This window comes from Prionailurus bengalensis, chromosome D2 (genome assembly GCF_016509475.1).
Source record: "Prionailurus bengalensis isolate Pbe53 chromosome D2, Fcat_Pben_1.1_paternal_pri, whole genome shotgun sequence".
Classification (NCBI taxonomy): domain Eukaryota; kingdom Metazoa; phylum Chordata; class Mammalia; order Carnivora; family Felidae; genus Prionailurus; species Prionailurus bengalensis.
The window spans coordinates 29,605,806-29,619,017 of NC_057351.1; the positions used below are offsets into that span (position 1 = coordinate 29,605,806).

General features: G+C 41.6%; 2 protein-coding genes across 5 annotated transcripts in view; both read left to right on the top strand.

The window, feature by feature from the left end:
- Positions 1–6,124, top strand: part of STOX1 (storkhead box 1) — a 52,699-nt gene extending 46,575 nt beyond the window's left edge. Inside the window, exon 4 of the mRNA XM_043596501.1 lies at positions 3,796–6,124. Coding sequence (XP_043452436.1) covers positions 3,796–3,943 — 148 coding nt within the window. The 3' untranslated portion in view covers positions 3,944–6,124. The remainder of the gene's footprint in view (positions 1–3,795) is intronic.
- Positions 6,125–11,440: 5,316 nt separating this feature from the next.
- The window catches only part of DDX50 (DExD-box helicase 50), a 32,764-nt gene continuing 30,992 nt past the window's right edge, over positions 11,441–13,212 (top strand). Inside the window, exon 1 of one of the 4 annotated variants that reach the window (XM_043596502.1) lies at positions 11,441–11,653. In XM_043596502.1, the coding sequence (XP_043452437.1) occupies positions 11,564–11,653 (90 nt within the window). In that variant the 5' untranslated portion in view covers positions 11,441–11,563. The remainder of the gene's footprint in view (positions 11,654–13,212) is intronic. The other 3 variants (XM_043596504.1, XM_043596505.1, XM_043596503.1) reach the window with 3 other exon arrangements.

Consider the following 13,212-nt stretch of genomic DNA (forward strand, 5'->3'; position numbering starts at 1 on the left):
TGAAATCTCTTACATAATAGGATAGAGTTCATTTTGAATGTGAACCAAAATTTGTTCCACTACTACTAAATCTTGAATTATTTCTAAATATAGGAAGGAACTGCTATAAATGAAGCACTTCCTGAACTGAGGGCTAGAAGTTTTCACTTATATTTCTGGTTCTACGCAGTTCAGAAAGAGATGCAGCTATTTTCCACCAATCTTTTCCATGTTTGTTTAAATTTTTTTTTTTACATTTATTTCTTTTTGAGAGACAGAGAAAGACAGAACATAAGTGGGAGAGGGGCAGAGAGAGGAGGAGGCACAAAATCCGAAGCAGGCTCCAGGCTCCAAGCTGTCAGCACAGAGCCCAACGCGGGGCTCAAACTCACAAACCGTGAGATCATGACGTAAGCCAAAGTCGGAGGCTTAACCGACTGGGCCACCAGGGCGCCCCTCCATGTTTATTTGTTTAAATTAAACATTGTACGTGTTATGAAAGTAATATGCACATAATAGAACATTTGAGAAGTACTGAAAAGCATTTTAAAAAGCACCTATAATCACCCTACCGTTTAGATGTGTTTAAAAAATCCTTTTATATTTGGTATATTTATAACACTTCAGTCTGAACATATTGATCTATGTATTTTGTCTAAATGTTTTCCCTATACTGTCATTACTGTTTTGCATAGTGCTTTTTTCAGGGTACAGTGTGAACATTCCCCTGAGGTTATTTAGTAGTTTTCAAAAAGGTTGTCTTAAAATTTGGCATATATCTTTACCAGTTTTTTATTATACAAAATTATTATATACTTCCTTTTGAAAAAGTAATACAGAAATGCAAAAGGTGAAACTGACAGTCTGCATTCCCCAACCTTTTCCATTGCCTTTCCGTTGAGGTGACCTAAACATTGTTGACAGTGTGGTTTATATTCTTTCGGACTTTTTTCTGTGCATTTAGAAATATAATTATTTTTTTTAAAAAAGAAGAAATATAATTATTTTTTAACAACAGATCATACAGAGCTGTGACTTTCTTTTTTCACTTAACGTATCATGCATATCCTGCAATCAATACATACGGATCCAACTCATTCGTTTTAATGGCTGCTTAGTATTCTGTTATGTGGACTCTAGTATTTATATAACTATTATTTTCCCTCCTTTGACATTTAGATTCCCATTTTTTTGCCGTAATAAATCAATCTTCAGTGGATTGTTTTCACATATAAATGCTTACAGACATTTCTGACTCTACCTTAGGCTAAATTCCTGGAGGTCTGCAGTTTAAAAATATATCTTTACTTCTTATTGGGAAACAGATCTTTTCTGCTTGAAAGAATTGTTTAATTCATATCAAGTCTTTTTTTTTTCTGGTTTTGTTTTGTTTTTGTTTTCTGAGAGAGAGAGCACAAGCAGGGGAGGGGCAGAAAGAGAGGAAGAGACAGAGAATCCCAAGCAGGTTCCGCACTGCCAGCGCAACCCCAACGGGGGGCTCGAACCCACGAACTGTGAGATCACAACCCAAGTCAAAACCAAGAGTTAGAGGCTTAACCGACTGAGCCATCCAGGTGCTCTTCATATCAAGTCTTGAAAGTATCAACACATATTGTCTCCAAAGTAAACAATGGTAGTGTAAACCAACAAGCTATGGGTCCCCTTTCACTTTGGCAAAAGCAGAAACAGAGGGCTGACCAGAACCCCATAAAACAAGGACCCTTGCCTATAGTCCTTGGGCATTTACTTTCAAATGTCCCCTCTCTGTAAAGAGAGCTTTTCTACTATTCTTCCTTTCTAATCTTATATTCTAATAAACCTTTGCCTGCTGCTAAAAAAAAAAAAAAAAAAAAAAAGCAGAAACAAAAACAAAATCAAACCCAAAACAGGTAAGGGCAATTGCTCCTTGACTTGCATGTCAAGGACATGCAAGAATTTAAATTTGTCAAGGATATGTGTGAGAATTTAAATTTGTGAAATCTTGAGAAATTTGATTTCTTTTTTAAAAAAATTTTTTTAATGTTTATTTATTTTTGAGAGTGAGAGAGACAGAGCATGAGTGGGGGAAGAGCAGAGAGAGAGAGGGAGACACAGAATCCAAGGCAGGCTCCAGGCTCTGAGCTGTCAGTACAGAGCCTGACGCGGGGCTCGAACTCACAGACGGGGCTCGAACTCACAGACTGTGAGATCATGACCTGCGCTGAAGTCGGACGCTTAACCGACCGAGCCACCCAGGCACCCCGAGAAATTTGATTTCTTAAAAAATTGCGTATAATATGGTTCTCTTAAAAGACTTATAAGTATAATCAAGAAAAGGAAGAGAAGATAGCATTTGAACATCAACTCTGTGCCATAATTGTTACGAATGAGAGGGACAGAGAAGACCCACAAGATGTTGCTACCCATAGGAAATTTGCACTTTAGTTGAGTAGACCAACAAAACATAAGTAGCCGAATTGAACTCAAGAACAAAGTGGAGGGTACCTGGCTGGCTCAGGGGAAACCCACACTGGGGGTAGAGTTTACTTTAAAAAAAAAAAAATGAAGTGGAAACTCTCTGTAATTGCTGAAGAGATGTGGAATTAAAAGTAATGAAATGTTTGGGGGGACACTTATTGGAGGATACATTTTTGAGGCATCTCTTTTTTTTTTTTTAAAGTACGGTGATATTAGTTTTATTTTTTTTTAAGTTTATTTATTTATTTTGAGAGACAGAGAGCGGGAGCAGGACAGGGGCAGAGACAGAGGGAGAGAGGAGAAAAAGAATCCCAAGTAGACTCTGCACTGTCAGCACAGAGCCTGATGTGGAGCTCCGTCTCAGGAACCATGAGATCATGACCTGAGCCAAAACCAAGAGTCCTACACTTAACCAACTGAGCCACCTAGGAGCCCCAAGGCATATCTTACTGTAATGAGCAAGTGATGGAGAGGATGCAAGGTGAGAAAAGGGGAATGTCAAAAGCAAAATGCCCAAATAGTAATGTGACTTGGCTGAAGCAAGGCAGATGTGTTAGATAAGGGACTAACCTAGCCTACAGCTCCTTAGAAAGGAATCTTGTCAATATGAAAAATGTTATGGTCAGCTTTTCTCTTTCATATGACGTCTCAAAAAAGAAATTACTCAAGGTATGGGTTACTTCACTTGTAGAGAAGAGTTTTTTAGGGAACTTGTTATTTCTTTTTCTTTCTTTTTTGTTAAATTTGTGTGTTTATTTAAGTAATCTCTACACCCAGTGTGGGGCTTGAACTCACAAGCCCAAGATCAAGAGTGACACGCTCTTCTGACTGAGCCAGCCAGCCACCAAGGAACTTACTGTTTCTGACTAGAATATACTTGATATTGGATCTGAGAAGATGTTCAAAAAATATGAACTTCTTGGAAAGCAGCTGCCAAATAATTGAGGTGCTATTGTGAAGCCTTTAAAATATAAGGAGCACTTTAGGGGCACCTGGGTGGCTCAGTCAGTTAAGCATCTGACTTTGGCTCAGGTCACGATCCCACAGTTGGTGGGTTCAAGCCCGGCGTTGGGGTCTGTGCTGACAGCTCAGAGCCTGGAACGTGCTTCAGATTCTGTGTCTCCCTCTCTCTCTGCCCTACCCTGCTCATGCTCTTTCTCTGTCTCTCTCTCAAAAATAAATAAACATTAAAAAATAAAATATAAGGAGCACTTTAGATTTTAAAGGTTAACTTCTAAGCGCGCTTTAGTGTTAGAAAATGTTATATTGCTTCAAAGTAACAGATGAAGGTATGATGCCTTGATTAGAAGCCTAGGCCCCTTTGGAAGGTAATAATTCTGTTATTTTTAATATCTTTAGGACACAGAGTCTGGCATCTAATAATTCAGTCATTTTGGATGGACTAAAAAGAAGACAGAATTTTCTGCAGAACATTGAAGGCACAAAGAGCGGTCAAACACTCACATCCAATTCCTTACTACAGCTAACTCCAGTCATAAATGTTTAATTCTTATTTTTCTTTTGGAAACTCTTTGGTAAAAAGGTACAGCGTTAATATAGAATATTTTAATCAACTGAATATGTAAGAATTCTTTAAAGCCAAGTATGAGATTCTGTTAATCTCATTACCTATTTTGTTCTAGTTGCTGTTTTTTCCCCTTTTTTTTGACATTTTAAAGCTTTTTTAAAAGATTATTTTACTATGAGCTTATTGGGAATATACAGATTATTTTGCAATTAAACCATAAAATACATGGTCCTTTTCCAATTAAATGTGATTAACTCAAATTTTCAGACATTCATTAATTTCCCAATTACATAGGATGTTAATTTACTATACTCAGTAGTGAATTTCTCTACCTACACTAATCCACTCTTATGTTAAGTGCATTTCAACAGATTTCAACATAAAACTCCCGAAAATAGTGTATTAAGGTTGCATAGATACTTTGTTTGCAACTAAAGTCTTTTATCATTATCAAAGTTTATATAGATGTATTGGGTACTTTACAACAAGAATTTTTTCTCTCTAGTCATTGCTGCCAAAGATCTTTTCTGCAACCACCTTAAACGTGAACAGATGGCCCCACATCATACTGACTGGCAATGTCCAAATACGTGTGGCAGCAACTGGGTCTACTGTTTTTCTGGTTCCTCCTCACATTCAAGGCACTCTCTGTAGCATGGCAGTGAGAAATCAGGATGTTCTCAGAGGGTAGAGATAGAAAGGAAGCAGAATCGTTGCAGAATGGCTCGTGAGTTCAAGGAGGTTCTGAATTAGAGATTTAGAGAAAAGATGGAAGATGGATGATAGTTCATTTACATCTGGTCTATTTCCACTAAGACTTAGACAGCTTTGCCAGATTTTTTTCTGGCTGGCCTTTTCAGGCAGGTAGTGGAATGGTCCGTTCTCTCAGGTTTGGGGAATATGGAGCAGTCAGGACTGGTTTCAGCATATTGGATAGATGCTAATGCTGACTTATGGTTCAGGGGATGTTTGTTCTGAGAGGTTTCTAAGGGTTGTCAAGGCCTTAGATCTCAAGCATGACTGAATGATTGGAGGGTGCCTCTTTCCAACTCTCACCAGTGAAGACAAGATAACAGTGAAGGCAAGATGAAGCTTGGCACCATAGAGAGCTGTCTCCAGGCTCTGGGGGAGTACAGAGAAGGAGAGGTCACATATGCCCATGTACAAAAGTAGTGGTTGGCCCGCTCAGTTCTGACTATTGGCTTGTAGTGGCTCTGAGCAACCTATTATGGCATTTCCAAGAAGATCAGCTGTGGTCACAAGGACATTTGAAACCCTGGGCAAAGCACCAAGAAGGGTAATTTGTATAGAAAGGCCTTGTGTGGGAGGCATTTTTTTAGGGGGTGTGACAGCTTGGAATCATCGTCAGTGAATGAAAGTTAGAATAAAGATTTCAGCTCAGATAAAGAACTTCCCACTAGTCAAAACTACCCATAGATGAAATAGACATTTTATAAATGAAAGCATTTCCCATTATTTAGGGTATTCAAGCAGAGACTTAGTGATCCTTTGATTGGTATATACTTAGCATAACAGGATAGCTGAACTAGATGATTTTTTAAATTAAAATTTTTTAGTGTTTATTTTTATAAGAGAGAGAGACTGAGCATGAGCAGGGGAGAGGCAGAGAGAGAGGAAGACACAGAATCTGAAGCAGGCTCCAGGCTCTGAACTGTCAGCACAGAGCCTGATGTGGGGCTTGAACTCACGAACCATGAGATCATGACCTGAGTCGAAGTTGGACGCTTAACCGACTGAGCCACCCAGACATCCCAAAAATTCCTCTTGACTGTAAGGTTTTGTTCTTATAAGATTCAGTGAGGGTTATAGGTCAAATATGCCTCGGGGGGGGGGGGGAAGATTAAGTGAGGATCCTACAAAACACTGAACTCCTGCAAGATTCCAGAGTTCTTCCACTTCTCCATTTCTGTACTATCCTTGTTACTCCTTGGAAAAGGGAGCAGCAACAACTCATTCTATCTTTGATTTTGGACCTGGACAAGTTTCTTAACAGAATGAGGAATCCAAAGTCTTTTGTGGCTCTAGTCACATGTAGGGACCAATGAAATCCGTCTAATTTTGCCACTGGATGCATTATGACACTCTCTAGATGTATTAAATGAAACCTATTGTGAGACCAATAAAACTTTTCTTCTAAAAGTTGTGTTTCTTCTAAAACACAACATATGACAACAGATATTAAAGATGGGTATGCGTGTTGTTTGGGAGGTTATTCTCTAAATAGGTGGCTTGCATTCCCCCCCCCCCCCCCAATATTGTGTGTGATGACATTAGTTCTTGATTTTTCCTCCGCATGATGGTTCCCTTGAGGTAGAATGATGACCTGAGTTTAGGATTCAGACAAATTTGTTGTTGTTGTCATTGTTGTTGTTTTAATGTTTATTTTTGAGAGAGAGAGACAGAGCATGAACAGGGGAGGGAAAGAGAGAGAGGGAGACACAGAGTCTGAAGCAGGCTCCAGGCTCTGGACTGTCAGCACAGAGCCCGATGAGGGGCTCAAACTCGTGGACCATGAGATCATGCATAACCTGACTCAAAGTCAGATGCTTAACCGGCTGAGCCACCCAGGTGCCCCTGTTTTGTCTTTTTTTTTCCCCCTTTTAATGTTTGAGAAAGAGAGAAACAGAGACAGAGTGCACGTTGGGAGGGGGGAGGGAAGGGAACACAGAATCTGAAGCAGGCTCCAGGGTCCGAGCTGTCAGCACAAAGCACAGAACCCATTGTGGGACTCAAAACTCAGGAACCATGAGATCATGACCTGAGCCAAAGTCTGATGCCCACCCAACTGAGCCATGCAGGCACCCCAGATTCAGACAGATTTGAATCCCAGTTACAATCCTTGGGAGCTGTGTGATGGAGAGAGATTCCAAACTTCTCTGATTCAGTTTTCTCATCTGTAAGATATCTACCTTTCAGAACTGTTGTAAGATCCAAGGCTCATCTATTCAAAGTGCCCAATGCAGGAGGCACCTGATATTGTTATAAATATACATATGCATATTTTTATATATTTATATATTCACAAAACTGGTCTGAATACATGGCCTTCTATATAGGTCTCCTGTTTTTGCTAAGTTGTCCTGAATTCCTCCATTTAGAGATTCAATCCTTTAAGATTTTTTTTTGTAATAAAGTATTTTTTATTCTTTTTTAAAAAAAATGTTTATTTTGAGAGAGAGGGAGGGAGAGGCAGAGAGGAGAGAGAGAATCTCAAGCAGGCTCTATGATGCTGTCAGCAAAGAGCCCGACATGGGGCTCAATCCTATGAACTGAGACCTAATGACCTAAGCCGTTAAATCAAGAGTCAGACACTTAACCGACTGAGCCATGCAGATGCCCCTAAATTAAGATTATAAGAAATTTCATCCCAATCCAAATCTGGATTTGCCTGGGGAGTTATTATGTCTTGGCTAATAGGAAATATTATGCCTGATGCTATAGGAATAAAATATGCAAATCATGGGGTTAATTTAGACATTTCATACAAGATCATCCTCTCTCGTGTGGGATCTCAGACCCCTAGGAATCCTCAGAGAGTAGCTGGGTTCTGCAAGCTATTTTCAATATTTCAAAGATTCTAATAGAAATTGTATATTTCCTTTGCTTAACTCCTTACTAATTAAAACCTCAAGTTTCTTTGGCAGTGGCTGAAATTACACCAGCTCCGTAATAGAACACCATCACATGCTGGTGTGACATTGCTAAGCTGCGTTTGTATCTTATTTATAGATTAGAATGATCATGAGTCTATTACTAAATGCAATTTAGCAGACAGAGGTTTCAAAATGTCAGATATGTCAGGAAAAAAAAATGGAGAGAACAAGAACAGTAGTAGTGTTGAAAACTGGGAACGACTACATTTTGAGAATCCCTCCTACAGCTGAGAAGGCTTTGGGGGAATGCGGGAGAAAGGCTACTGCCAAAATGGAGTGGGGAAGAGAGACACGGGAGTCATGAAACAAGAATGGGGGGGTGGGTATCAAAAACTCATGACTACTTTGCTGGCCTCTACAGATCTGTCTTCCTTTTAAACCTTAGATGCAAGCAGCTTCCATTTTTTGGGTAACAGTGCCCTCTCTGGGTAGCTGATGTCACTACTCTTCCACCATTTGATTCAAAGCATTTACGAAGTAATTGGCTAAAAAACCAGTAAGACCTCTCTCTAAAAGTTAAAAAGCCCCCCCCCCTCCCCCCAGGTGTGCGTGGCTGGTTCAGTTGGTGGAGCATGGGACTCTTTTAATCTTTTAATCTTGGGGTTGTGAGTTCAAGCCCCACATTAGGTGCAGAGATTACTTAAAAATAAAACCTTAAAAAAAATTCTACCTTTGAATTAGGAGCTACATACATTAAGTGTACATGTGCTAAATGTACAAAAGCTGTGTCTTCCTCGAGGCTGTTAAAACCTTGACCTAAAGGTAGAAATGTAAGCAGCTCTGTATATCATCTTCTCTACAGTACTGTTTCATCAGCTGATCCTTCCAATTTCCCTGCACTACCAGCAGGGAAGTCATATTTGTCCCCACATTACTAACAAAAAGACCAGATTTTATTTATTAAAAAATTTTTTTTTTAACATTTATTTATTTTTGAGAGACAGAGAGAGACAGAGTATGAGCAGGGGAGGGGCAGAGAGAGAGGGAGACACAGAATTCGAAGCAGGCTCCGGGCTCCGAGCTGTCAGCACAGAGCCTGACGCGGGGCCCGAACCCACACACTGCGAGATCATGACCTGAGCCGAAGTCGGACACTTAACCAACTGAGCCACCCAGGGGCCACTCAAAAGACCAGATTTTAGAGTTGAGTTGGCCAAGGTCATGTGGCTAGCAATGGAGGAAACATGTCCTGTTCCCTCTTTCATTTTCTCCTTACTTCTTTATACTCTAAGCATTCATTCTATGCAACAGTGTCTCTTCATCAATTTATAACTGCTCCTTAAACTGTTTCCATGTCCTAACATTTAAGCATGGTAGTTCAGCTCCTTTTGTCACATAAAACTGAAATGCAGATGCAAAATGACTTATTCTTTTTAACTTTCTATTTTTTAACTATGGAGTAAAAAAACCAAAAAGCAAAAAAAAAAAAAAAAAAAAACCCTAGCCCTGTAGGCTTGAGAATGACCAGAGAGAGGCAAGTGTAAATCCTCTATCTTCCAAGATCAGACAAGATTGGGCATGTTCAGGGTAGTATGGTCGTAGACCTCTTATTTTCATATCTTAAGGTCATAGAGTTTAAGGAGCTGAAGCCAAAGGCAAGATAAATCTTTATAGAATCGAGAAACAGATGAGGTATTCTCTTAAATTTTAAGAAATTATATCAGTGATTTTGGTAAGATATTTTGGAAAATAAACATGTTCTAATATTATATTTTGAATTACTTGTACATTTAAATTATGCTACTCCTTCATGTCCTCTCCAATAGATTTTACTATCAGATACAAATCTCTTGAGAGTTATAGCGGGAACAAATATGAAAGAAAAAACAGAATTCTCCATCCCTTCATTACCATTCCCAAGTTTTCTAGTTGAGGTCCCTGGAGAACATATAGTTACCCAAATTTGGTAGCACCTAATTTTTTTCCAGCTAAGCCACAGCTTGGCGAAGTTACTTATGACTTGGTTTAAGACACCAGACAGAGATTTGATTCAAGGAGTTTGGGGCTTAGAAAGGCAAGGGTTGTAGAATGTCCTAAATCACAGAAGGTCGTTCTGAAAAACACTAATATGCTTGTTAGTCTCTGGCATAGGGAGAGTTGAACGGTCTAGTCCTTTTTATTTACATACTTGCTGATAGAAAAATGAATGCCAAAAATAGAATCTAGAGAAGCTAAAAACTTTACTTCATCTATATTTGGTCTTTAACCACAACATACTAACATCTGTCCCTATTATTTTCCCAATTTTACATGTGTGAAGTTGCCACATCCACTCCATGTTCCTATGCACCTCATGCTCTGTTGTAGGGCTACAAAGACCTTACAATGGTAGAATTGGGGTGGGTGTACGAGAATGGTAGAAAAGGATTTACATCTAGAGATGCACAGCGATTCTCATACTCTAGAGAGATGCATTTTTTCCACTATCTTTTGCTGACACTCTTTGTTCACAGTATGGAACCCATAAGGTGACTTTTAGATACACAGTCCTTTGACTTCAGGCCAATCCACAGTAGGGCAGAAGGCCTGCAGCAATCATTTGTGGTTTCAGCTATTCTGGACCAATAGTTTGGGGCAACTCCATGATGTATATAGCAATATGTAATGTTGCTAAGACACAAGTCTGATGCCGAGGTAACAAGGCTGGTGTCTTAGAAATTGTCAAGTGGTTGTGAAGTGCCCCTGCACCTACAATCTCAGTTTGGGTTCTCATTCTCCACTCAAGGGTAGCTGAGGTGAAGAGATCATGAAGAGATAAAGAAATGGCTTTGAAAAAGAACGCTAACCAGCCAGCACCAGTGGCGGAAGAAAAGAAGTATGCTAAGGAATCCACCTTTTGTATTGTCGAAAGGTCTCCAGTTTTGTATGAGGTTGTAATTTAGGGGCGGTTAATCTCCAATAAAATAAAATCCTTTTATTCACTGCAACTACGTCATCTGTCGAAGACATTTAGGCTTGTTTTTCTCTCTACGTTTCTCCCGAGTTTTCCTAGTTATTATTTCATGGGAGCATCTTCCCCCAAACGCTTTGCGAAACAAAGTCTTTATGATGGTGTGGCAAGAGAGCACTGATCTCAGATTCAGAAGCGTTCTCTCTAGTCCTGACTATGCCACGAGCTGGTTTTGTGTCTTCAGACATGTAAATCCCTTTCTCGGGGTTTAGTTTCCCTTCAGTCACTGGGGAGTGTGGAAAGAACCTAAAATGAACCAAGGACCTATTTCCTGACTAAAACTTAAGACTTGAGAAACGACTGTCCAGCCCTGACCCTCACTTCAAGCCCCCCTTGCCCACTCCAGACCCCACCAACCCCTTCCCAACAGCGCCGGACCGCCGGCTTCGCGCAAAGCCGTTAGACGTTAACGCCTCACCCCGAAATGGGCGGGCTGAGGCCTGCAGCTTCCGGCGGCGAATGGCTAGGAGGCGCGTGGCGCTCCCCACCGGCCCTGCTCGGGCCTGCCCACGCGCCATCCCGCAGCGGGCGGGCCCCTCTCCGCCGCAGTTCAGGGCCTTCTCAGCCCCAGCAGTGCTCCCTGGAAAGCCCCAAAGCGACTCCGCAGGGCCGAGGAAGACTGTTCGGAGTGGGGGAGGGGGAGAGAAGGAGAGGAAAGAAAACCCGCATCATTTTATGCTAATCAGTTTGCTCATCCTTTATGGAGACTGGCCAGGGTTTTACCCTAGCAGCCAATCACTTTAGAACAAGGGTGGGCCGGTCGAGATCGCTCACACTCATTGGATGGAAGGTTGCAACGCAAAGGATGAGTTTAAACCGAGAGTATCCGGGATTATTTTTCCCCGCCGCGCGGTGCGTGTCCCGGAAGTGACGTAGGCCCTGGCCGGGCGGCCGCCCTGCCCCCGCTTCCTTTCACGCTGCCGCTGCCCGTAGGTGGTTGTGGCCACCGAGCCCAGGAGGAGGCGGCGGCGGCGAATGATGCCTGGGAAACTCCTCTGGGGGGACATTATGGAGCTGGAGGCACCCTTGGAGGAGACGGAGAGCCAAAGGAAGGAGAGGCAAAAGGTGCGCTGGATGGGCCGCGCCTCCTTTTGGGCTGCGCCGGCTTGGGCGGGGAGGGGAGCTGTCTCTGATCTGATGGCCTGTCAGAACCTGGCCGGAGCATCCCAGGGCCTCCCCTCGCGCAGCCGTCGTCCCTCCTGAATGGTCATTCCGGAACCATTCCCGTCTCCACACCCCGAACCTGGAGAAGGGCTGCACTAGGCTTTGGCCGGGCCTCCAGTGCTCCCTCAGCCCTTCCCGTCGGCGACTACGAGATGGGCAGACTCAAGTTCCCATCGCCGTGGAATCTGTTCTTTCTTTCCTCTCCTTGCTTAAGCAGCGAGGCCTGTTACTTGGTTCTTGTTGGCCGCGTTAGAAGATGGTTAAGAAAATGGTTGCCTTGAATATGTGTTACTTCTCCGTCAGCCCGACCTGTGAGCGAGAATCTTGGGGAAAGCGATCTTAGGTTTACAAACCTCGAGAGCCAGTCTTTAGAGGCTTAAGGAAAAGTGTCACAGCCGACATTCCCAGGATTTGGCTGTGATGGAGATCGTGTGGGTTGTTTTACTAGTAGGCTTTACTGTTAGTATTTTCATTTAGACCCCAAGTGTTTAATGAGCTTAATTTGTGCCACACTCTTTGCTGGGCACCACAGGATTTAAATAAGTCCCTGCCCTCAAGGACCCCGTAGAGGAGTTGTTGAGAGAATTCCCACCCTAAACCTCAAAAAAAAAAAAAAAAAAAAAAAGAGAGAGACCCAGAGAAAAGAAAACAGAGCTAAGGTGGGTGAGGAAGCTGTATTTGAAGGCTGACATTTGACAAAAAAAAAATGAAAATACTCTGTATAGCCCCAGAGAGCAGAACCTACCTTACCTTATCACCAAGGTAAACTTTGCCATTCCAGCCAAGCGGTTATTTTTTTTAGTCATGGTGAAATACATACGACATAAAATTTGCCATTTTAACTATCTTAGAGTGTACAGTTTTGTAGCATTAAGTACATTCACATTGTTCTGCAGCCATCACCACCATGCATCTCCAGAACTTTTCCATCCTCTAAACTGAAACTCTGTTCTCATTAAACACCAACTCCCCGTTGCCCACTCCCCTCGGTCCCTAACAATCTCCATTTTACTTTCTGTCTCTGTGAATTTGACTTCTCTAGATCCCTTATGTAAGTGGAGTCACCAAGCAGTTATTTTAATTTTGGCTCCTCCTGAAATACCTCTCCTTTTGCATTCAAATCCTGTCTCTCTGTCAAGGTTTAGTTTATATGTGTTTTCTAAACACTCCAGTGTACACATCCAGTAATCTCATTCCCCTTTGAAGTCTTGTTCCAGTGCTATCTTTATCATTCGATTGGTATCTATTCTGTGCTGCTTTGTAAAGTTAGCTCACTTTTCTTGTGTGTCCTTCTCAAATGTTTTCCAGAGATTCTTGGCGTAAGTGGCCATATATTTGTCCATCCTTACATATTAGTACATTCTTGTAAATTGATGGCTTTCACATTGTACATTCTCCAGAAATACTTGTTGATTTTTCTTTAACTGTGAGGGATAACTAAAGATTTGGAAACAGATCAG